General features: G+C 34.1%; 1 protein-coding gene across 11 annotated transcripts in view; it reads left to right on the top strand.

Annotated features, from left to right (window-relative positions):
• COP1 (COP1 E3 ubiquitin ligase) overlaps window positions 1-26,919 on the top strand; it is a 239,403-nt gene that overhangs the window by 129,014 nt on the left and 83,470 nt on the right. For all 11 annotated transcript variants that reach the window (XM_070591348.1, XM_070591346.1, XM_070591347.1 and 8 more), the window contains 4 exons: window positions 5,947-6,090; window positions 8,476-8,584; window positions 9,198-9,279; window positions 22,122-22,238. In XM_070591348.1, the coding sequence (XP_070447449.1) occupies window positions 5,947-6,090; window positions 8,476-8,584; window positions 9,198-9,279; window positions 22,122-22,238 (452 nt within the window). The remainder of the gene's footprint in view (window positions 1-5,946; window positions 6,091-8,475; window positions 8,585-9,197; window positions 9,280-22,121; window positions 22,239-26,919) is intronic.

The raw sequence follows: 26,919 nt of genomic DNA, 5'->3' as shown, positions 1-26,919 counted from the left end.
TAGACAGGGGCTGGCCCCGTGGCCGAGCAGTTAAGTTCGTGTGCTCTGCTGCAGGCGGCCCAGTGTTTCATTGGTTTGAATCCTGGGCGCGGACATGACACTGCTCATCAAACCACGCTGAGGCAGCATCCCACATGCCACAACTAGAAGGACCCACAACAAAGAATATACAACTATGTACCGGGGGGCTTTGGGGAGAAAAAGGAAAAAAATAAAATCTTTGAAAGAAAAGAGAAAAAAAAAAAAATAGCCACTAGACAGAAATACTACAATTCTGATTTACGAGAAAAACATACAGAAAGCAGAAAAAAAATCAAATGGTCAAAGATATTTTAATTAAAAATGCAATTAAACTCATGGATTGGTAGAAGGAGTAACAAGGAGCAGTACTGGGTGGTATAAGTTACCTGAGATTGATTTTGAGCTGAGAGGCTTTAGTGAGGAGTCGGGGGAATGGGTGGAAGAAGCTGTTTTGGAAGGAGGACACTGACTTCATCTCTAGGCCTGCTTGAACATGGAATGTGGGAGGACTTCAGGGGAAGTAACATTTTCAGGGAACAGCTGGCTTTCAGTTAGATTAAGAAGGCAAACAGAACATTTAGAGAAGAAACTGAGATTGTTAATGGTGTTATCTGGATGGAGAGATGTTTAACTTTACTTGAGTATATTAAAATGCACATGATTTTTGACCTAGCACTTCTAGGTATATTTAAAGATATTCTTGCATATGAGAAAAATGACACACATAGAAAGCTTTTTATTTTATTGCAGCATTGTTTAACAGTGAAAAACCAGAAAGTAAATGTTCCTCATTAATAGGCTGGTTAAATAATTTATGATACATCCACATGTGAAAACTCTGTGCAACCACTGGGAAAAAATGAGGTAGCCCTAGTATCTACTAATAAGAAATGCTTGTCAGGATCCTGTTAGGTGGGGATGAGGGGAAACAAGGTGCAAATCAATATGTATGTAATCATCCCACATGCTTAATTTAAAAAAAAAGACTATGAGTGCATACATGCTTGTTTATGCGCAGGGTAGCTCTAGTAGGATGCAGGAACTGAAATTATTGGTTGCCTTTAGGGAGGGCAGTTGGGTGCTTATTTGGCAAGATTGGGAGAGAGACTTGCTTTTCTCTGTATACTTTTTGAACCGTTGGCTATATACATATGTTTTAAAAATAAAATAAGTTTTAAGAAAAGAGTCAAGCCAGGTTGTGACGGATCCTTTGTGATACTTGGAGTTTGGATTTCACATATTAGTAAATGAGGAGAATTATGTGAACACAGCTATGTTTTTGGAAATTTACCCTAATTCAGTCCTTCAAATGGATTAGAAAAGAGGAAAGTCAGGAGTAGCAGAATTGGTAAGGCAGCTATTGCAGTAGCCCAGTTTAGCAGTAGTGCAGGCCTAATTCATGGTTCCATGAATTTCTCAAATGTTGTGTTCTGGTTTTTTAACATCCTGGTTTTCCATCAGCTAGGTCAGTATTTGGCCAGTGACAGCTACGTTGGATATTTGATGACTGAGAATATTCATGCATCATCCATTTTCTTCCAGCAGGCCTCAGTAATCATAGAATCCTGAATTTCCATAGCATATTTTGTTCTTATTATTTGGCATTTGCTTGTATTGTCGATAATATTTCCCACTAATTATAAACCCTGTGAGGCTACCTTACTCTCTATCTCCCTATGTTTAATTTACTACACAGGTTAAATTATTATATGTCATTACTATCATATATATGATGTAGTATATATCATTATTCTGTGTTGCTATTCTTGTTTATTTTGCCTTTGTATGTGTTCTTTTTTTTTTTTTTTTAAAGATTTTATTTTTTCCTTTTTCTCCCCAAAACCCCCGGTACATAGTTGTATATTCTTCGTTGTGGGTTCTTCTAGTTGTGGTATGTGGGACGCCGCCTCAGCGTGGCTCGATGAGCAGCGCCATGTCCGTGCCCAGGATTCGAACCAATGAAACACTGGGCCGCCTGCAGCGGAGCACGCGAACTTAACCGCTCGGCCACGGGGCCAGCCCCTGTATGTGTTCTTTGAGGAGCAGTTCTTCTGTTCTCATTAAAATGGGAATTTTGCATAGTGATTGAGAGCACAGACTCTGGAACCAGACTGGGTGAATTTGAATTATCTAGTGAACCTGGGTAAATTACTTAACATTGATATACTTCAGTTTCCTTATCTATACAATGGAGATTTGAAGATTAAATATGTTTTATGTGAAGTGCTTAAAACAATACTTGATACATAGTGAGTAGGTATGTTATGGAAGTTTTAGCTATTATTAATGATTGATTGGGGAGAAAGTCAGTTGAATAACATGAATTCTTATTTACTTTGCTATGTTTGTGTTCTTTAAAGATCTGCCCATTTCTTTTCATTAAAATGGCTGATTTCTAAGCTCTTAAAGTTATAGTAGCCTCTGTCTCTTGAGGCACACTAACATCATGATGAATTAGACCTTTAACAACTGTGTTCACACTACGTTTTGTCTTGATAAATTGGATTCTAGTGTTCAGGGATATTAATCCACCATGTTTGTTATTACCTGTTTTATAATTGCAAAAAATATGGCAGACAGAGAGAACCTTGACACTTCCCTTCTTAGGATATTGATGTCTTTGCATTGCTTTGTGCCACATTGTGCTAGAGGTACATGTTAATCAGCTGTCGTGTGGTCTGTTGCCTTGATACTTAATCACTTGACTGATGGCCCTTTTGACAAAGAATATAGCCAGTTTCTGCAGCTGAATTATGTTTTACAGCTGTTTAAATAAATCACTTTTTAAAAACAGTTGAAATATTCCAAATGTGAAATAAAAATGCAGTTTCTTTCCATGTTTAAAATAATTTAATATTATTTTTCAAAGAGAATATTTTTACTTTAAAATTTAAAAAATTCTATGAAACTGAATTTACCATTGAAATGAATTTTCATAACCACTTGTTTTAAGAATTACTGGTGATGGTGGATAACAGAAATGAATTTTGTATAATAAGCAAGACTTATTACAATTCTTTTTTGAATTTAATTGCACAAGCAGGTATATTTCAATTCATTTATTTACCTTTTGTTTTTGTTTCAACCTAATTAGTCACTATTTAATTAGTATTTTTGATTATGTTATCAGATTTTGTAATTAAAGCAGCTCAAATATTGTATTGTGAAATAAGAGGCCATCCATTTTAGATTAGCTCTGAAAAGCTCTCTGTACCTGAAAACTGTCTTGCTCATTTGAGTTATTCCATGATCTGTTTCTAGAGTCTAATTACATTTATGTTTGGGAACAGATAGTAACTTTGTCAGAGATTGGGAACAAATAATTCATTGTTTGGAAGTACTTAAATCCTGAGTCTTAGTGATGTGGAAGTTGCATTTTTTTTAAAAAAGGCAGCTGTTTATCTTCCTTTCCCTTTTAGCCAAAATTTACTAGAAATAATACTGTTCTTTATGCTTTTTGTTCAGTATTTCTGTTAAGATCCTCTTGTTGTTAAACTATAAAGGACCTCAGTATCCGAGAATATTAAAAAAAGGCTACTATACAAGTTCTTGATATCTCAGTATATTAAGAAAAAAACATAACCAGAATGTAAGAAAATAATAGCAGTGAAGTCAAAACAAAAAGTTAATTTTTTAACGTTAGAGTTCAGAATGAGCTAATATAGCTAATTACTTTTGTTGATAAAAGGGAATAACAAGGTAGCAACAGAAGAAATAATAGACTTATTTACATCATCAAATCAATTCTTTTGACAGATAGCATTTTTATTTACATGTCAGTTTTCTCCCTGCAGTGTCTTTGGACTATTATTTTAATAAGTTAGTGTTTAAACTTCTTTTTTTAAATTAAAAACTAATTCTTTGGAAATGACATACTAACTTTTACTGGTACAACATTCCAATGCTGTTGACTCATTAGCCATGTATGTTTGTAGGTGCAGGGAGAGTCTTTAGGTATAATAAAACTGGTTCTCTCTTGAAGTCTCAGGCCCAGACCTTGTAAGGATAGGATTTCAGTTCTGATAACTTGTCTTTTGCCAGACACAGTAATACTTCTGCTTCAAGAGCATCAGCCTGTGGGTATAACTTTGAGTCAGGATAAATGAGTAGTTGCCATCGATATAGTTATGATGCATTAGAATCCACAGGGCAGATAATAGTAACTGAGACAGCAGTTCAGTTGAAGTTGTTGTACAAATAATCTGTTGTAGGCATAGTTATATTTTATTGGAGGGAACATTTTCTGCATTGTGCTATAGTCAATGACATTTAATGATATTCCTTTAAAAATTTTTATGAAATTATCAAAGGATTTAAAGCTGTAGTGAAAAGTGAACATCTCAACATGTGTTTTTATGGGAAATATTCTTAAAGTGTACTTATTTTCCTAATTCATCATCATCAGCTCAGTAAGTTTCTTACTAAATTATTAACTAATCATTAACAGTTCTATAAAAGGATATCACGGGTAATCCATGAAGAAAAGTATGTCATGTAGCATGTGTATGCATTTAGTGAATGCTTAAAATATGCAGAATACTAGCATATCATTTTTGCCACTTAGAAGCCAGCTAACTTTCAGCTAATTACTTCACCACTAATCCTCGGTTTTCTCATGTGTAAAATGTGGATAAAAATAATACCTGGGGCTGGCCCTGTGGCCGAGTGGTTAAGTTCACGCACTCCGCTGCAGGCGGCCCAGTGTTTCATTGGTTCGAATCCTGGGCGCGGACATGGCACTGCTCATCAAGCCACGCTGAGGCAGCATCCCACATGCCACAACTAGAAGGACCCACAACGAAGAGTATACAACTATGTACTGGGGGGCTTTGGGGATAAAAAGGAAAAAATAATAATAATACCTGTCTTATAGGGTTATTATGAGAATTAAATGAGTTAATATGTGCAGTCGTTATAGTTAGTGGTCAGTGAACGTTAACTATTACTATTATTATGTAATTAATTGTAGATCATTCAGAATTCTCATGTATTCTCCAGTCTTATGGCTGAACTTCTAAATAATGTATGTGATGATTCGTTTCACTCTTAATTCTATTAGGTCACTTTATTTCTTGCTGATTATACAACTTTGTTGAGTCTCCAAGTTAAGCTCTATAAAGGTGGATAAGGTCTTGTGCTTTGCTTTGATGTAGGTTATTTTGGAACTTGTATAAAAAGTCAGTAAGAGAGGGATGAATTCCCTGAGTCACTCTAAAAAAAGGGAGATTTTTAGTTTTTGTCTTATTTGTGGTATAAGGAGTCTGTATTGGGGGTTCATAAGTCAGAAAGATCATATTTGATTAGCAAGTTAGAAATGGATTTGGGAAAACATAATGATAATTTAATGATTCCATTTTATGTGTATTTTATTCCTTTGTCATCACCCCTTCCTTAATTGCTTCAGTAATTCAGCTTGTATACTAATTTATTTATTAAAATAATATTAAATACTGTGAAATTCTCTTATCCTCACAAAATGGTGGGAAGGGAAATACTTAGAATTTTTGAAAAGGTAATTTGGTAATTCTCTTCTGATGTATTTTTAGTATACCAAACCATTAAATCTTTCCTCTCTACTTTTACATTATAACTTTTTAGCCTTCACAATTGGTAAGTTGAAATATGTTTACTAAAGCTAAATTGAAAAACATGTCAAGTTTCTAGGAACAAAAGAACCATCTATAAGCAGAATTGCGTAGCTGTGCACATTTCACTACCATTTGTAGTTTGGTATGTCTTGATAATGACTTAATCTGAACATAGATAAAGCCTGGTACAATTTGAAGCATTTCAAGTAGATCTCTTATCTTTACAGACAGAATCATTTTAGAAACAGAAAAAATCAAGTTCTGAAGTGTTGTCATTGTAAACATCACAAGGATAGGTAAATAGTCTTATTGACCAAGTATCTGCTTTTTTCCTTAGTATTGAATTTGATCGGGATTGTGACTATTTTGCAATTGCTGGGGTTACAAAGAAGATTAAAGTCTATGAATATGGCACAGTCATTCAAGATGCAGTGGATATTCATTACCCTGAAAATGAAATGACCTGCAATTCCAAAATCAGGTACTTACATTATTTTCTTGGCATAATGCAGTGTATATATCACAGTTAGTATCTATAATTAGAATGAGTTTGTTATTTTACCTTTCCATGAGACTCCGTACTCATTCATGGTGAACAATTATAGTGTTCACTATAATTGCTTAGAGAGGATACATCAGAATATCTTTGTTATAGATAACTTGTTGCTTTTCCCCTGTGTGTCTTAGTAGTTATTGTTTTTCTATTTGCCAAGTGAAAGTCTTCTTTCTTTCAACTTAATCAAATAAAGATCTTTGTTGTAGATAGCTTTTCATGGGCTGTTGAATAAAGGATTACTGTAGCTTATGAGTAGTGTCTGAAAGTCAGAATTTTTCCCCTAGCATGCACATGTCTCCAAATATTATAGTTATTTATAGTTCTAAGAGTTATTTTCTCAAGAACATTCTTTTCATTGAGAAGATAATATTTAAGTTTCATGTATTAGGGGTTAGAGTTCATAATGAGTGCTCTTCAAACCTGGAATACTGTTAAAAATGCAGGCACTGGACCCTGCCTCTGATCTGCCACCTAAACCTCAGAGGAATCCTAGAATCTGCATCATTTAAATAAGTTCCTAAGCTATTCTCAAGTTTTGAGCACTGGCTTAAAAGGGAATGATATAAGGAAATCATCTTAATAAGACATTTATTTAGAACTTTGAACATTTCCCGAGTATTCATCCTTGTGCCTTTTTTGTCTGTATGAATGACATATATTGTGTGTGTGTGTGTGTGTGTGCGCTCATTTTAATAATGTTAATAATATAGCAGGTATTACAGTCTTTATATAATTTGTTACAGCTTTCCTTTCTGTTTCCTAATTCATCCATACAAACGGCAGACTGATAATTTGTGAGCCTGCTCATTCATCAGTGGTGATCATCATTGGGAAGCCGTTATAGTTTTTGTCATAAGTGGAAAGAATGCAACATGAGTATGACATAACTTCATTGAATTCTTATGTGGCAGGCTTTGTCCTAAGTGCTTTGTCTTTAGTAGGCCTATGAGAGAGTTACCGCTATTTCCCCATTTATGCACAAGGAAGCTGAAGCACAGAAAGGTTAGCTAACTTGCTTAAGGTTACACAGCTAATCTCTGGAGGAGCCAGGATTCAAGCAGAAGTAGAGTCTGTCCTCTTAACCGTTTCATGTTCCTCATTTATGTCATGGAGGCCATAATAGTAATATGTGTTGCATAGGATTATACTTTAAATAAATCCATGTAATGCACTCAGCACAATACTTTTCCAGCTAGGCCCATATCAAGAATTCAGAGTAAACGTTACTGTAATGAAAATGTAGATTAGAAAGTTTACCTTTTCTGTCTTGACACATGTAAAAATATGGCAGTACTTTATGGCACCTTGGAGTAAACAGATGAAGCTATTCAAGACTGGAAGCTGTGGGCTTGGGACTGAAAAGATCAGTATGTAAGCATGCCTAAAACCAATTTGGAGCACACCAACTGTGAAAGTGAGCTAAATTACCCAAAGCCACAGCTAGTAAGTGGCAGATCTGGAATTTGAACTCAGGTCTATCTAAATCCAAGATTTAGCTCTTAACTCTTCTATATAATTTCTCCCAGAAATTCTATTAAGTATATTTAAACATGCAAATGACTCTTCCAATCCCTGAAATTTAGTATGAATGCAAGTAGTAGAGAGCAAAAGACTTTATTGTGTTCATAAGCTTGTAAGTCGTCTAGGTTAATTGCTTTCTAAGTGGCTTCTTCCTTAATTTACATTAGCTTTACTTATATGCATGATTTGCATATGTGTCTCACCAAAAGCACACATTTTTAGATGTTGCATTCTCAATTTTGGAGCACTTGAGAATAGCTGAAACCATAAATGTTAAAAGTTTGATTTAACTGTTAAATGCTTTTAATTGGAATTTCAGTCATAAGCTTATACTAGTTAAGAGTTTTTTTGGATGTAAATACAATTCAAATTAATTTATTGGCTTCTATGATTCAGCATAACTGGATCCAGGGGCCTGAACAACCTGATTAAGTCTCTGTCATTCTGCCATAGCATGCTTTGTGCCCCCTTCGCCTCTATTTTCTTCACTCGTAGACATGCTCTCCTCATGTATCACAGATGGCCAGTGGTGGCTTTAGGCTCAGATCCATTTTCCAGCTAGTATTCAGATGAAAAGTGGTAAGGGTCATTACTTGGTATTTTCAATAGGAAAATCTGGGAATTATTTGGTACATTTCTTCCCAGATGTATTGTGGGCGGAATAATGATTGTGAACTCATTAGACCATTTTGAAAGCATTCTGATCTTTCTGAACACGTGCAGATTCTTTGTATTTTTTATTTACTTTTACATAAATAAGTAAGGCTTAACTATATTTTCCTCTTTCAGCTGTATCAGTTGGAGTAGTTACCATAAGAACCTGTTAGCCAGCAGTGATTATGAAGGCACCGTCATCCTATGGGATGGATTCACAGGACAGAGGTCAAAGGTCTATCAGGTAAGTAAGCCCACTAGTTATTTGTTTTAAGAATCTCTTTTACTTTTTTCCCTTAATAATTCTAGAGCTTCATGTGCTTTAGAATTACAAATTTAAAGTCAGTAGCGGGGCCGGCCCCATGGCCGAGTGGTTGAGTTTGCGAGCTCTGCTTGGGCAGCCCAGGATTTCGCTGGTTCGGATCCTGGGCACGGACATGGCACCGCTCATAAAACGATGCTGAAGCGGCATCCCACATGCCACAACTAGAAGGACCCACAACTAAAAATATACAACTATGTACCAGGGGATTTGGGGAGAAAAAGGAAAAATAGAATCTTTAAAGTCACTAGCATTTGTTTTGTTCCTACATAATACCAAATAATACTTTCTGAAGCGTCTCCTCAGACTTTTGCATTTGTAGAATGTATCAAATGAATTTCCAAAAGCAGTAATTTTAGGAAATGTATATATAAAAAGTTTGGGAACTGCTTTGCATCTCATTTATTTTCATAGCCTGTTGTTTCTCCCTTCCACCATAGCAATAAATTGGTATCCAGGGTTTTTTTTTTTTTGCTTTATTTATTTTAAGATCTATGTTCTGTTTGAGAATACTTTGTCTTTCTTCTACATCCAGGAGCATGAGAAGAGGTGTTGGAGTGTTGACTTTAATTTGATGGATCCTAAACTCTTGGCTTCAGGTTCTGATGATGCAAAAGGTACTATTTGAACACCATCCCGCTCCCCTGCCCACAACCTTAATTCCTTTTACTGGCAGAGATGCAGATATTTATTGAAACTCATAGCAGTCTTTTGTGATTACTGAATATTCCAACTAAAATCTAAGCACAAAAATCTATACCTCTTTTGGAGTGAAAGAAAAATGAATTTACTGCATCTTCATTATAATGTTTTCTGGATTCATGCCACATGATGACATTTTTATAACCAATTCTATTACATGTACCATCAAATGAACTTTTTTTGCTGAAATACTTAGATATCTCAGTATTCTGAATTATATTAAATTTCCAGTGTATATTAAAAGTTTTTTAGTGAAGTTTATCATGTTTCGGGGAAAAAATTCTACACCTCTTTCTGCCAATTTAATTGACCTCTCTCTTCTTTTATTTCTTGTACATCCATCTTTATAATTCATTCTTTTCTGTTATCCTCACTGTCTTCGTTTGGCCTGGTTCTTCCCACTATTGAATTTATAGAGAAAAGAAAGTGAAAAATGATTCTTAAAACAAATAACTAGTATCCTATTTAAGTGATAGACCTTTGACCTCTGTCCTGTGAATCTATCCCGTAGGATGAAAGTGCCTTCATAATCATTGCTGGCTAACAAATTCTTATTGTAACTACTCCAACTGATACAGCTGAAAGAAAGACGTCTTTTATCTTAGAGTTAGTAGCTTTAATTTCTTTGCTCTTTCCTTCATTTCTCCATGTAACTTCCAGACTGGTGGTTAGATAGGCAAGGGATAGCTCTGTTGTTGAAAACTATATTTCACAATGATACAGGATGCCCTGTTTTCTAAAAGGGAAATGAACATGACTGGACTGCCCCCCCCCCCCCGAAAGTTTTGAATCAAAAATTAGTAGGTTTTTTACTCACAGTATATATAGATTAGAATATAATCTTGATTATTTTAAGAAATTATCCTTAAGTTTCTAAATTATTTAGAGCATCATGTTCCAATTGATATTTGAATACAGTGTTTTACTAATTAATGTTAAACGTCCTTTTTCTTCATAATATACTAGGGATAGCCTTTGTTGAGTTGAATACTTGTGTTTTTGTACTGAAGGTTAACATTTGTTCAAAGGTGGTAACTGGTCAGAGTCTTCATCAGGAAAATAAAAGCCATTCTAAGCACTTTAAGTAGGAAGGGATTTTTCAAAAAGTTATTCGTTTTAAATTGTATTAAAATACACATAACATAAAATTAACCATTTTTAAATGTACTGTTCAGTGGCATTAAGTACATTCATATTGTGCAACCATCACCACCATCAATCCATAGAACGGTTTTCATATCACACAACTGAAACTCTATACTCAGTGAACAATAACTGCCCAATCCCCTTCCACCCAGCCCGTGGCAATCGTCTTTCTACTTTTGTCTCTATGAAATTGACTGCTCTTAACTACCTCGTTTGAGTGGAATCATAGAATATTTGTCCTTTTGTGTGTGGCTTATTTCACTTAGCATAATGTCTTCAAGGTTCATCCATATTATAGCATGTGTCAGAATTGCCTTCTTTTATAAGGCTGAATAATAATCTATTGTATGAATATATCACATTTTGTTTATCCATTCATTTGTTGATAGATACTTGAGTTGCTTCCACCTTTTGGCTTTTGTGAATAATGCTGCTATGAACATGAGTGAACAAATATCTCTTTATGTTCCTGCTTTCATTTCTTCTAGGTATATGCTCAGAAGTAGAATTGCTGGATCATGTGGTACTTATACATTTAATTTTTTTGAGGAACTACCATTCTGTTTCCCATAGCAGCTACATGACTTACATTCCATACCAGCAGTGCCCAACTATTCCTATTTCTCCATATCATTGCCAACGCCTATTTTCTTTTCTTTTGTTTTCTTTTTACTTAGATAATAACAATCTTCATGGGTATGAAGTGGTATCTTATTGTGGCTTTGCTTTACATTTTCCTAATGATAGCACTTTGAGCGTCTTTTCATGTGTTTTATTGGCCATTTCAATATCTTTGGAGAAATGTTTATTCCAATCCTGTGCCTGTTTTTTAATTGGATTTTTTTGTTTGTTTTTGAATTGTAGGAGTTCTCTGTATATTCTGGATATTAATCCCTTATCAGATACTTGATTTGTGGATAGTGTGCTTTGATGCATAAAATTTTTTCATATTGATGAAGTCCAAATTGTCTCTGTTTTTCTTTTGTTGCCTGTATGTTTGGTGTCATATCCAAGAAGTCTCTGCCAAATCAGTGTAACGAAGCTTTTGCCCTATGTTTTCTTCTAAGAGTTTTATAGTTTTAGCTCCTACGTTTCTGTCTCTGATCCATTTTGAGTTAACTTTTGTATATGGTGTAAAGGAAGGATCTGACTTCATTCTTTTACATGTGGATATCCAGTTTTCCCAGCACCACTTGTTGAAAAGATTCTCCTTTCTCCATGAAACGTCTTAGCACACTTGTCAAAAATCATTTGATCATATATGTGAGGATTTATTTCTGGACTCTATTCTCCTTCATTGTTCTGTATGTCTGTCTTTATGCTATTACCATACTGTTTTGATTATTGTAGCTTTGTTTTAAAATCAGGAAATTTTTCCTTTTCCAAGATTGTTTTGTCTATTTGGGATCTGTTGAGATTCCATAGGAATTTTAGGGTGGATTTTATTCTATTTCTGCAAAACACTTCATTGGGATTTTGATAGGGATTGCATCAAGTCTCACTGATTTAATTGATCTTCTTGAAGAACTAGCTTTTGATTTCTCTATTGATTTCCTGATTTTAATTTACTGGTTTTTTTGCTCTAATTTGTATTATTTCTTTTCTTCTGCTTACTTTAGATTTAGTCTAATTTCCTAAATTGGAAGGTTAGATTATTGATTTTAGATCTTTTTTCTTTGCTAATATATGTATTCAGTGCTGTAAATTTTCCTCTGAGTGCTGCATCCCACAAATATTTGTTGTATTTTCATTTTCTTTTACTTCAAAATATTTTTAAATTTCTTTTGAGATTTCTTATTTGAATAGAAATAAGACTTTTTAATGTATTATTTAGAAATGTGTTGTTTAGTCTCCAAATATTTTGGAATTTTCCAGCTACTTTTTTAAATTGCTTAAGGTGTCTTTTATGGCCCAGAATATAGTCTGTCTTGATGAATGACATGTGAGCTTGATAAGAATGTGTATTCTATTGTTAGATAAAGTAGTCTGTAGATATCAATTATATCCAGTTGATTGATGGTTCTTTGAGTTCAACTGTGTTCTTAGTGATTTTCTGCCTGCTGGATCTGTCTATTTTGGTAAAGGGGTGTATTTTTTAGATTCCACTTTGATCTATGTATTTCTTCTTCTTCGTCTTTTTTTTTTTTTTCAGTGAGGAAGATTGTCCCTGAGCTAATATTTATGCCAGTCTTCCTCTGTTTTGTTTGTGGGATGCCAGCACAGTGGTGTGTAGGTCTGTGCTCAGGATCCAAACCTGCAAACCCTGGGCTGCCCAAGTGGAGCATGCCAACTTAACCACTACACCACTGGGCTGGCCCCAATCTATGTGTTTCTTCTTTTACTATACCAAATTATCTTGATTTGTAGCTTTATAGTAAGTCTTGAAATCAAGTAGTATGAGTCCATCTTGTTCTTGAAAATGATTTTAGCTCTTTACTTCCTCTTCTTTTCTATATGCATTTTAGAATCAAGTTGTCAGTTCCTACAGAAAATCCTGCTGGAATTTTGATTGATTTGGTGTTAAATCTGTAGATCAGTTTGGGAAGAATGGATATCTTAATATATTGAGACTTATGAACATGGTTTGTCTCTCCATATTTAGGCCTTTTTCGATTTCTTTTATCATAGTTTTATGGTTTTCAGCATAGAGATCTTGCCCATTATTACAACTAAATAGTTTATGTTTTTAGTGCTATTGAAATGGTATTTAAAACATATTAGTGTCCATTCATTTTTTTTACTAGTTTATAGAAAAAACTGATTTTTTAAATATATATCGTGTTTCAGCAACCTTGCTAACGCCACTCTTTGCTTTTAAGAGATTATGTTTGGAAATTCCTTGGGCCAATCGTGTTAGCAAACAGAGACATTAATACTTTTTTATTTCCAATGTATGAGCCTTTCATTTCTTTTTCTTGCTTTATTGCACTTGAAAGAACTTTCAGGATGATGATTTATGGGAGTGCTGACAGTGAATATCCTTGCATTGTTCCTGATCTTAGCGAGCAAAGCTTGTAGTCCTTCCCCATTAATACAATGTTAGTTTGGTTTCTTTTTTTGAGGACGATTAGCCCTGAGCTAACTACTGCCAATCCTCCTCTTTTTGCTGAGGAAGACTGGCCCTGAGCTAACATCCATGCCCATCTTCCTCTACTTTATATGTGGGACGCCTACCACAGCATGGCTTTTGCCAAGTGGTGCCATGTGAACCCCCGGCTGCCGAGAACTGGAATGTGTGAAGTTAACAGCTGCGCCACCAGGCCAGCCCCCTAGATTTAGGTTTTTATTGGGCATATTTTATCAAGTTATGGAAATTTTCTTCTATTCCTATTTTGCTGAGAATTTTTATCACGAATGGATGTTAAATTTTGTTGTGCCTTTTCTGTGTCTGTTGAGATGATCATGTTTTTCTTCTTTTGTTTGTTAATATCGTGAACTATAATGATCTATTCTTAAATCTTGAGATAGCCTTACACTCATTCCCAGGATAAAACTCATCTTGGTCATGAGGTTTATCTTTTTGGTATTGCTAGATTTAATTTGCTAATTTTTTGTTTTTGGAGGATTTTTGCATCTGTGTTCATGAGGGGTATTGGCCTTCATTTTTCTGTTCTTGTAATGTCTTTTTGTGTTTTTCATATCGGGATAATGCTAACTTCATAAAGTGATTTTCCTCTTCTGTGTCGTGTCATCCCCCTCCCCCCCCCCCCCCAGCCCCTTGGGCGGACATGGTGGGAAGTAATTGTGTAGAATGTTATCATTTTGTTCTTAGATGTTTGGTAGAATTTGTCATTGAAACTTTGTGAACCTGGAGTTTCTTTGTTTGAAGGTTTTAACTAAGAATTTAATTTTTTTAGTAGATTTAGGACTATTCAAATCATCTGTTTTTTCTTGAGTGAGCTTTGGTAGTTTGTATCTTTCAGGAATTGATATTTTATGTCCGCTCATTTATTATTTATGTATTTGGGTCAGTGTGGCATTACGTTTGTTTATCTTATTCATCTTTTCAAATATCTAACTTGTATTTCATTGATTTTTCTCTGTTTTTTCTATTTTCAGTTTCATTGATGTTGTTCATTGATTTTTTTCCTTCTTTTTTTAGGCTTAATTTCTTCCTTTTTTTCTGGTTTGTTAAGGTTGAAGTTTATGTCATTGCTTTGAGCCTTTTATTTTTTCTAATATAAATATTTTCTGTTATGTGTTTTCCTTTAAGAACTATTTTAGCTGATCCTGCACATTTTCATTCAATTTAAAACTACATCCAATTCCCCTTGTGTTCTCCTGTTCAGCTAAGAATTATTTAAAGATGTGTTTCAACATTTCCCAACTTTCCTTAAGATTTTCAGAAATCTTACTGTTATATATAGCTTAATCCTTTTATAGTTAGAGAATATGTTTTATATATTGTTATTTCTTTTAAATTTGTTATGATTTGTCTTATGGTCCAGAATATGATCTACCTTGGTAAATATTCCGAGTGCGTTGAAAAGAATCTGTGTTTTGCTCTTTTATGGAGTGTTCTATAGGTGTCAATTAGATCAAGCTTGTTGATAGTGATTTTCTTGTTTTCTGTATCTTTACTGATTTTTCTTTTTGTCTTGTTTTATTGGTTATGAAACAAGAGTATTGAAATCTGGTTTTATTTCTCCTTTCAGTTATCTGGGGGCAAGGTTGTTTGTGTTGCTCATTTATTTTGAAGCTGTATTGTTAGGATCATAAACATTTAGAATTGTTATGTATTCTTGGCAAATTGACCCTTTTACCAGTATATAATGTCACTCTTCATCCCTATTAATATTCTTTCCTTTGAACTGCATTTTTAGATATTCTTCAAACCAATAATCTCTTTGTCTTCTTCTGTGAGATTCCAGTTGCATGAATGTTAGACCTTTTCGTTTGTCTTATAGGTCCCTGAGACTCTCTGTCCTTATCTTGTCAATATTTTTCCTCTTCTTCAGATTAAGTAATTTCTGTTGTTCTGTCTTCTAGTTCATTGACTCTTTTATCTGTCCATTTCCATTTTGCTATTGATTCATTCCATTGAATCTTTTATGTGAATTACTGTATTTTTTCCCTAAAATTTCCATTTGGCTCTTTTTTTTATAGTTTTTCTGTCTCTGCTGAGTACCTTTATCCTTTCATTAGTTTTAAATGTGTTTACCTTTACCCCATGGAGCATAGTTACAATAATTACTTTAAAATTTGTTTCATACTTCCAATATCTAGAGTTTAGGGTTGATTGTGTCTTCCTTTGAAAATTCTTCACACTGTCCTGGAGTTTTGTATGTTGAGTAATTTTGGGGTTGTGTCTTAGGCATTTTGGATATTATTTTGTAGGACTCTGAGTCCTGTTGACATTTTCTGGAGAGTGTTTTTTGTTTTTTTAAGCAGGTGATCAGTTGGTTTAGATTTTGGCTGTAAATTCTGTCTTGCCTTCTGTGGGTGCTAGTTCCATTGTCAGGTCAATTTTCAAAGCCTTTGCTGTGCTGCATTGGTTTGTTCAATGCATTTGCCAGTCAGAGGTTAATCTGGAAATTGGATGATCTTTTCAAATTTAGTGCAATGCACAAAGCCTTTGCTATACTATACTTTGTATCCATCTTACACACAACAGAGCTCGGAAATGACTGCAAGGTCTTAGGCCTGTTCATACACAGAATTATGGGATCTCCTTCTCCAGTGCTTTCTTTTCTAGGTTTCTCCCACACTCTTTGTCTCCTAGAGTCTGTTTCACTGAGGCTTTGTCAACAAAGTTGGGGTTTCTCTACAGATGAGCTACTGCTTTTTATGATCACAGAGATGGAGTTTCTCTCTGGGTATTAGCTTCTCATACTGCTGCAGCTCTGTGACTGAGGCCCACCCATGGGGAAAAGTTTAGAGAGGAAAAGGGCAAAATGGAAAAAATGAAGATTACTCCCAACCCTGTGGCTTGCAGGGACCCTTTTTGTCAGTCTTATGGCCAGAAACACAGGGAATTTTCCCAGTTTTTGCTGATCAAGGTCCTGACTTTAGCTTGCCGTGGGATGAAAAAAATGGTATTTTCAGCCTCATATTTGTCACTTCTTTTAAGTTTTGAATTTTCTCCCCAAAATGACCCTTTTTTCTTACTTTTCAGGTTTCTCTGGGTTGCTTTTTGTTTTTTCGATATTGTCTGGAGTAAACTCATAATGAGAGAGGTTGGCTGTGGTGGGCTTACTCTGTCTTGGTTGGTACTAAAAGCCTCAAATGCATTTAAGGCCATCTCAAAAGCATTATTTACTGCTACTTAAATACTTTTATCATTCCTTCACTCTCTGGTGATTTTACTTATAAAATAGTACCTTTGTGATAATTTTATAGTAAGAGAATATTTTAAATTCCTTTTAATGTATTTTATAGAAATATATTAAACATTTTGTATATTTTATATTTAATAAATTTTTAATGGAGTCATTTATTAATGGAAGTTATTATTTCATTGCAAAGTTAAAAACTTGAGTTCTTATATTTTTCCTATTCATGCTGTGTATTTTAAAAATAGTTTACTTTCAAATATATATGCACATATTTGCATGTTAAAGAAACATCAATATGTAGCAAGCTAATTAGAAAAGAATTGCATGAGGCATTTTATAAGCTCTTTTGGAGAAATATATTTTCCTTTTTAAATAACCTAACAATTGCTTGCAATAAGTAATCTTGCTTTTGAATTAGAGTAAGCACATTCTTGAAAAGTTTTTTCCTCCAAATATGAGTTTTAAGAAGTTAGGTTTTAAGACAGCAGAAGTTACAGGTTCTTATTCATTCCAGCTTTTCATAGTTGTGTAAGTTAATGTAAGAGTGAAGCATTTGAAATCTTGGTAAATTTTAAAGATTAATTGTAGTTAACTCATTCTGAATGAAATGCTTCCACTTCTTTTTTCATCAGAGGACTAAAAAGTGAACTGCAACATAAATAGCATTATGACAGCAGTTACTTTTCCTGTAATTTATAACTTTAGGCAGTTACCTTTCCTATAAGTTATAACTTTACTAAGTGTAATATCCCCTGGATCTAAGTGAAATTGAAAGGCTTTTGTTGGCCATTGTCCCAGATGGCCCCCAGTGATCTTTGTCTCCTGGTATTCCCACACTTGTGTAGTTCCTCTCCCTTCCTAGTGCTTTAGTCTGCATGACTGGTAGAATACTGCAGAAGTGAAGGTATGTCACTTCTGAAATTAGGTTATAAAAAGCACCACAGCCTCAGTCTTCATCGTTCTTTTTCCAGTCGCTTGGTTTGGGAGACATTAGCCGTATTGTCACAACCCCAGATGGTGTAGAACTGAATCCTCATGCTATGAACAATGTTGAATGAGCTTTGAAGTGGATCCTCCAGCTCGGCTTAACTGTGTGAGACCTCTGAACCTTCAGACTCTGAGCCAAAAGCACCCAGCTAATCTGCTTGGGGATTCCTGACCCTCAGAAACTGTGTGACATAGTAAATTTTGTGTTAAGTTGCTAAGTTTTGCTGTGCAACATAGCTAACTAAGACAACAAGGCCTGTTTCCTCTATTTAATCAAGTTTAAAAGGAAACTTATGTTTGATAATCAGTATTGTCAAAGTGCACATTTTTGTGTTTAATCTTTTGTACTTAGAGATTTATAAAATAGTGCAGATATCCCTCAGGTTTACGGTAGTTTTTGGTGAAACAACACTGTCTCTTTTTATTCATTCTGTTTTCTATAACATCTAAAGAGTAGTTCAGAAGTGGGTCCAGGAGTATGAGCTATCAGTCATACTCGTACTTGCATGTCCTCACTAAAGACAGGTTTTCTTACTGTGTCGTACTCCTGTGCCTGTTTTCTTTTTCTTTTACAATGAATTCATCTTAAGAAGCTTTGGTGCAAATAGACATGTGGTAGGCTCTCCCTGAAAAGCTCAGAAACACGTAAATCCTGCATATTGGAATTGATGCTGTTGTTATGATAGATATGCAGTGTGTTCTGTTTTTGGAAAAAATAATTTTGAACAAAAGAACTTAAGGACCGTTTAAGCCAAATTTTACAGATTAGTAGATAATAAACTTCACTCATCCTCTAGGGTAGTTGGATTTTTAAAAATTTGGTATTTTTTAATGGGACTTAAGATTCAGGTGCCACTTAAAAAAATCTTTTCTTTAGCTTTTGACATTAAAGAAATCAAACTTGTATAAAACAGTTGCCTTTTTTTTTTTTAAAGATTGGCACCTGAGCTGACATCTGTTACCAATCTTCTCTTTTTTTCTTCTTTCTTCTTCTTCCCAAAGCCCCCAGTACATAGTTGTATATTCCAGTTCTAAGTCCCTCTGGTTGTGCTATGTGGGATGCTGCCTCAGCGTGGCCTGATGTGCGGTGCCGTGTCCGAGCCCAGGATCCGAACTGGTGAAATCCCGGGCCGTTGAAGCGGAGCTCACGAACTTCACTTGGCCCCGGGACCTGCCCTAAAACACTTAGTTTGAAGTAACATTCATTTCCTACAGCCTGCTTAATAGTATTTAGAACAGGTTTGTTTTTATCTTTAGCCTCCTACATTGCAACACGATTTTCCTAGCAATATAGAACTATTTTGATGTTTTACTGAGTATCAAAAGAGACTATATATAAATAAATGAATTTTGTTTGATTTAATTGTTTTAGCTCTTCACCTTGAGGATCGTGTTTTCTTTTAAATTCACTTTTACTTTTTCTTATAAAAGGGAGTTTTCACAATAAGTGTTGAAATTATAATTTTTGAAGTTCAATGAAATTCTTACTATCATCCTTTTAAAGAGAAAATAACAATGGGTCTGTTCGTATTGATTTACATACTGTCTCCTTATTTTGAGGACCATCTCATTTATTTTTGTCTTGGACATTTTCTTCCAACGCTTTTATTAATTTCTTCTACACTTTCTCCAAAAGATTATACTCTTTTTACCTTTTGATCTGTGATGCCATCTTAGGATATTGAGTTGATTTTAATGTTATTTCATCATATCTATTGTATTAATTTCCTAGGGCTGCCGTAACAGAGTACCCCAAACTGGCTGGCTTTCACAACAGAAATTTATTCTCTCACAGTACTGGAGGCTAGAAACCCAGAATCAAAGTGTTGGTAGGGCCATCCTCCCTCTGAAGGCTCTAGGGAAGAATCCTTCCCAGCTTCTCATGGTTAATAGCAATTCTTGGTGTGCCCTGACATGTAGCTACATCCAATTTCTGCCTCTCTCAACACATGGCCTTCTTTACTCTGTGCCTCTATATTGAAGTCTCCCACTGCTTATATCAGTCGTTGGATTTAGGGCCGATCCTAATCCAGTATGACCTCACCTTAATTAGATTACATCTGCAAAGATCCTATTTCCAAATAAGATGACATTCATAGGTACCTGGGGTGAGGACTTCAGCATATCTTTTGGGAAGATGGTTTAACCCACAGCACTTGTTTAATTACCAATACCTTAATAAAGTGTATTATATTCTTTATGCAGTTTCCTTTTCTGTGTTGTGTATATTCACTGTATCTTTATAGTATTTTAAACCTTAGTTATACTTATAGCTCATACAATTATATTGAATTGTAATATCTTAAATATTGAAAATTATAATCATGGTGGTTACTGTTGTGATTTGTTGTTAAAATGTTTACGATTACTTCATTGAGAAAATTACTGTGAAGTGAAAAAAAGACCTGACTCACTTCTAATTTAACTGTCATTATGTTAGGTTCATTTTTATGCTTACTGATACTGAATTGTCATAAGACACTGATATAGAACCGTTGTTTGTGAAGGTTCTTAGTGATTAGTAGTGGGGTTATGGGAACAGTAAGGTGCTCCATGAATATTTATCATAGATTAACTTTGGCCTGCTAGGCTGTTCGACTACAGCTCTACCACTTGATATTCAAATCTGTGAATGCTGTGTTTGACATGCAGGCTTTTCATTACAGCTAACCATCTCATCTCAGAATTGTATATCTTAATTGCCTGAACAATTATATATTGATTGAAATAACATATGACTTTTATGGGAAAATAACATGAGACAAATCAAATACTGCTGTTTAGAACTCTTATTTTTTTATTTTAATAATGAGCGTATTATTTTTCTGTGGGAAGGCTAATAGATTCATCAGATTGTAAATAACTTTTATTAATGATTAATTTTTATTCAGAGATTACATATATTTAAGGAAATTCTCTATTATGAAATCCCATTCATAGAAGGTAAATTATCCCATTCACACAGAGAAAGTCTCTATTCCTATGAAGTATCGTTTCATAGAAGTGGTAGTTGTTGGAACCGTTTTCATTCCTATTTACAGGTTACTGTTTTAGTATTTGTAAAAAGATTCTAAAATTTTGCTATGCCTGCATCCCTAATATTGGTTTTCAACCCCAAATACACATTAGAATCACCCAGAGAGCTTTTAAAAAACACTAGTACCTGGGAGGCTGGCCAGGTGGTTTAAGTTCACGCACTTTGCTTCTGTGGCAGCCTGGGGTTCACAGATTCAGGTCCCAGGTGCGGACCTCGCACTGCTTGTCATGCCACACTGTGGCAGCATCCCACATAAAGTAGAAGAAGATTGGCACAGATGTTAGCTCAGTGACAATCTTCCTCAAGCAAAAAGAGGAAGATTGGTAACATACGTTAGCTCAGGGCCATTCTTCCTCACTCACGCAAAAATAAACATAAAACCACACCAATACCTTGACCCCATGTGAGTATTGTCCTGGATAGGACATTGGGACTGATGGAAAGATGGAAGGAAAATTTTTGTTGTTATTATTGTTAATATTTATTATTAATTCTAATGTGTAACCAGAATTGTAACCTATATCCTGAAACTTTATTGTATGTGTGTATTCTAGTGTCTACTAAGACATTTTTGTTTAGAAATGATATGGTTGCTCTGGTACCTTATAAGACAGCAGCTCACCTTTCTACTTCTGCTTTCACATCTGACCTGCTCTGATCAGTCAGCTTTCCACACCCTAATCATTACAGATCTCAGTCGATACCACCAGAATGGACTGAATATCAAATATTAAAACAAAATTTTAAAGTTTAGCTAACCAATTCCATAATCTATTACTTTAGACATACTTAAATCATGTAACCAAGTTCCTATGTAAAATTTTAAAATCATGGAATTCTTAATTGAAAGATAAAATAAGAACGTATCCCAAGTCTTTTAAATAACATTTTTATTCTGATATATATCATACAAATGAAAGTGTGTGTGTGTTTCTTAAAAGTGTCGTGTGTTAAATCATATAATCACCCTACTCCTACAAACACACATACAGAATTTAAATAATACTAAAGCACATGCACATATATCTCCAGATTGCTCTTTTTACCCCTGTCTTTTATGCCTTAGTTATAGGATCATGTTACCTCTCAGTATATGTTGATTATCTGTGGTGTTTTCTGACTTTAAAACTAAGCTCTCTTGGTTTCAATACATTGTTCTGTTCTTCATTTGTTCAGTTTAAACATTTTTGGTCCTAGTAACCAAAATGCTTTAGATTAGACAGCTGTCGCAATAAGCAAACTTTCTGTTTTACAGAAGCATTTGCTAATGTATTGTTTATTTCTTTTTGTTTTTGTTGTCCTTTACTCTTAGTGAAGCTGTGGTCTACCAACTTAGACAACTCAGTGGCAAGCATTGAGGCGAAGGCTAACGTGTGCTGTGTTAAATTCAGCCCCTCTTCCAGGTACCATTTGGCTTTCGGCTGTGCAGGTAAGAAGTGAAAGCAGATTTTCTTCTTTTGATGTTGATTGAATATCATGGTTAGGATAAAAGAGCATTTTAAAATGAATAGCTTGCTTTGTAGGTTTAAATTTTGTTTTCATCATTAAACTCTAAATTAGAAGTATATGTAGTATACCGTCGTTATTCATTTATTGTTGTGCCTTAATTTCAGTATTCTTCACCCATGTTTAATAAAACATAGAGATGAATTTGTTGAGTTTTTTTTGTTGTTATTCCTCTAAGTCTTTGCATGCATGAACTAATGTTTACTTACTCACAAACTTAGGTCATAATGATGTTTAAACAATTAAGCTATAGTGTATAGACACAGGAGTCTTTTTTTTTTTTCTTCTGCATTGTGAAATCTCTTTGATTCTTTTTTAGTTGATAGTCTCAGATTTTTTTTAAAAAAAGGTAAGCCAGCACCGTAACATGAGGACAATATCGCTTTTTACAAAGGAAAAGCACAATTTAAATCTTAATTTATCACTACATCTTTTCCTTATTTCAACTTATTGTTTATTTCATTTAGGTATTGACATAATTTCATGGTTAAATTTGAGGAGACTATAGACTAACATGTATATGTGGGTAGAATTCTTTTTTTATTAGCATATAGAATATTTTTTCATGGTTAAATGCTCTTTTATTCCATTTGAACCAACTACTCCCTTATTTAAATCCCTGTTTTGTCACTGACTAGAAATGTGAGCTTGTGCAAGTTGAATAACTTATCTTCTCAAGTTTCTTATCCTTAAAATAGAGATAGCCCTTTGGGACTCTTATGAGGATTATAAAAGAAAGAGGCTATGTGTAAAACTCTTATAATAATATGGTGCTCAATATTGTTTAGTTATGTTCATTATTAATATTTTATCATGCATTTAATTATAAATAGTGTATTGAGTTTTAGTGTTCTGTTTTATAAACACACTCACTAACTATTGGCCATCATTTATGAATAGAAGTTATTCTCAATATTTAATATGTACAAATGCCAGATATGAGCATCTTCAAAATTTCTCCTTCTTGGAAAAGGGGAACCTACTTAAAAAATGCTTCAGCTCTCTGGCAGGCAGTTTTGTCCCGCTATTTTAAATTTTCATATTTTCTTAGTTAATTTTTGCATTTTCTTTTCCATGTAAGCTTAACATTTATATTTTTCCAATTCTGGAAACATTCTTTTGGGATTCTCATCTGAATTATGTTATATGTATTTGTTAGTTTTGGAACCACTGACATCATTAAGATAGTATGTCTTGCCACACGATTACATGGGGTATCTCTCTGTTTGGATTATTTTCTGTCTTTTAATGAGATTTTATGGTTTACTTCATTTAGGTTGTAGGCCTTTCTGGTTAATTTTTTTCTCTATATAAGTTTTGTTACTATCTTAAAGAAAGTATTTTTTTTTCATTCCTTATTTTAGGTACTATTTGCTAAGAGTAGATAAAAGCTGTTGATATTTGGATATTTGTATTCTATCTACGCATGTTATACATTTTTCTTATTAAATCTGGTAGCTTTTTAGTAGAGTCTTTTGGGTTATTTATTTATACTTCATAATAGGCAAAAGTGATGGCTGTATTGTTTCTTTCCCAGAGATTTATTTCATTGTCTTCTTACAAGGCAATGTTATATGATATAGTGATAGTTACTTCCCCCATCTGTTTCATTTAGTTGAAAGGGCTTTAGACTTTTTCTGTTTAGGATATCTACTTTTGGAAAAGTCTTTACTAAATTCAAATCATTTATTTTGCTGTTTCCTAGGAGCAACTTCAGTATTTTAACAAGTGCCTTTTCAGCATCAGTTGATATAATCATGTGGTTTAATTTGTTGACATAATGAATTATGCTTATACATTTTTTGATACTGAATTATATTTATGTTTCTAGAATAAACATTGCTTGAGCATAAGTGGAATTCTTTTGATAAATTGCTGCATTTCATTGCTGGTATTTTTACATCTATATTCATAAATTGGTGTATAATTTTCTTTGTCTCTTTTTTAACCGTTTCTTAACATCAGTGTTTCATAATTTTCATTTATATGAGTCTTGAACTTCTCTTGTTAAATTTATTCCTAAGTATTTTATTACTTTTAGTTATATTGTACATAGAATTTTCTTAATTTTATTTTTTGATTGTTTGTTGCTAGTATATGGATATACATACAATCAGTTTTTGTATATTGGTCTTGCATCTTTGAGTCTTGCTACTGTTGTGTATTTTTTTCTTGTAGTTTTATTGTGGATTTCTACTTTTTTTAGGATCATATCATCTGTGAATTAAAACAATTTTGTTTCTTTATGAGATTAATGCCTTTTTGCTTTATTGCATGAGCTTAAAGGTCGTGTGCAATGTTGATTTGAAGTGGCAGAATGGACTTCCTTATCTTAGAGGGAAAGTATTCAGTCCTGCACAGCTAAGTGTTTTTTGTGTCTTTTGAAAAGCTGTGAGTTTTTTTGTAGATATCCTTGATCAGGTTAAATTTTCTTCTGTTCCTAGTTTGCTAAGAGTATTTATTATGAGTTAATGTTGGATTTTGTCAAATGCTTTTTCTGCTTCTGTTGAGATGATCTTGTGGTTTATGTCCTTTATTGTTGTAAAATGGGATATGGTATTGGTGTTGTTTTGTTTTGTTAATGTTAAACCAACCTCCCGTTCCTGGGAAAAATCTCTCTTGGCCATTGTGTAAAATCCTTTTTATATGTTGCTGGATTCAGTTTGCTAATATTTTAAGTGTTTTTGTGGATAGTTGTCTGTAGCTTTCTTTTCTTATGATGATGTTTTTTAGCTTTGATAGTGAAACTATTGGCCTCATAGAATGAGTTGGGAAGTGTTTCTTCCTTTGTTTATTGAATGAGTTTGTAAAGGACTGATAATATTTCTTCTTTGATTATTTGATAGAATTTATCAGTGAAACCATCTGGACTTGGACTTTGTGGGAAGATTTTAAATTCCTAATTCAATTTCTTTATTTCTTTTAAGTCTATTCAGATTTTCTATTTCTTCTTGAGGTCAGTCTTGGTACTTAATTGTTTTCTAGGAATTTGTAAACTTAATTTTCTTATTTGTTGGCGTAAAGGTGCTCATAACATTCTCTTATAACCCTTTTAATAACTGTAGTCTCCTTCTTTCATTCCTGACTGGTCATTTGTGTCTTCTCTCTTTTGTCTTCTTGGTCACCCTACTTAAATATTTTTCAATTTCTTCAAGGTGTACGGTGTGTGTGTGTGTGTGTGTGTAGCGGGTATGTGTGGGTGGAAGGTGCTTCAGACCAGAACGTCACATATTTCCACTGTTCTCAATGTTCTTACCCAAACTTACTTGTTGGAAGGGTTGAAGATCTGTAGGCTGAACTTCCTGGAATGACTCTTAACTCACGATAAATATATATATAGGCCAAGAGAGCTGTTATTTCTTTCTCATCCATTGAAACTATTGAGATCAAGAACTGTCGAGATTAAGAACATGATGCCATTGCTGTAATCAAGTGATCAGAAATCTTTCACCATTACTGCCACAACTAGAGACTGGAGACTGGAACATGACAGCAGAGAACCACCACACCTTTACGACAGTGCTTGCAACAGAAATATCCAAAGCAGATTGAGCACAAAATTTCTACCTTTCAAGTCTTACATAAGTGCATCCCATTGGTAGCGTCCAATTCACATCTAGAAGCATAACTGCAAGGGGATCTGGGCAATATTGTTTTTAACTTTCCATCTTCCATAGGCTGTAAATACTTTAAGGTGGTGGGAATGGGTGCTGAATGTCATTGGCCCTATCCAGCAAATGCGGTTTGATATGAGTTAAGAACTTACTTTTCCTGGCTTTGAAATAGGGGTTGGTATCAGAGCAAGACGTTAATGAAGCCGGTAGTCCTTACTTTATTCACTAACTTTAATTGTACCAATGGCTGATGTTGAGTCATCTTTATTTAGAATTGAAATGTTTCTTAGAACATAGACTGTTATCTAAATATTTCTCTTTAAACTGTAAAACATCACTCTCTCTTTAGCTGTAATGTTTATTTCACCACTGAGAGCAGTACAGTCATATTCTTGAGGTTGCTTGTTAAATATTATTTGTGATGATGAACTTGGCATTAGGAATGGGCTGTACATTGCTTTGGGGTTCCAGGGAATAGATAATTAATATGTGAGCTACCCGCCATCTACAGTCAGGCTCCCAGTCGCAAGGGTGCTGTGGGTCCTACATGGGTAGTGATGCATTGTGCTCACTCTAGACTTCCCGCCTGCCTTCGTTTGATTCATTTCTCTCTTTGTGCTTTTACTTTGTTATTTTGCTCTTTCACCTTTCACCATAATGTAGAAAGATGTCTGGTTTTTGTTACTGGAGTTTATAGCATAAAAAGTTTCTTGAATTGAACTAAAAATTTGCAAGCATTTCTTTTAAAATATCAAATCCTAAGTCATGGACCCCTTGAAAATAGGAGGCTGGGAATTTTAAAATACCTTTTCGAGGTTAATATTGAGAAAAAGGCTTTACATTTTATTTTAAACCATTTAAAATCTATTCTTAAGCCCTGAGATTATCTGAAGCCTGCTTTTACCAGAAGAGAGGATGATATTTTTAACATAAAAGTAAAGGTATTGTTTATTAATTATCTGTTACTTGATTACTACATGAAATTTTCTT

The sequence above is a fragment of the Equus przewalskii genome, chromosome 23 (assembly GCF_037783145.1).
Source record: "Equus przewalskii isolate Varuska chromosome 23, EquPr2, whole genome shotgun sequence".
NCBI lineage: Eukaryota > Metazoa > Chordata > Mammalia > Perissodactyla > Equidae > Equus > Equus przewalskii.
The sequence above is the reverse complement of the archived record's forward strand: the minus strand, read 5'-3'. Positions and strand labels throughout refer to the sequence as shown.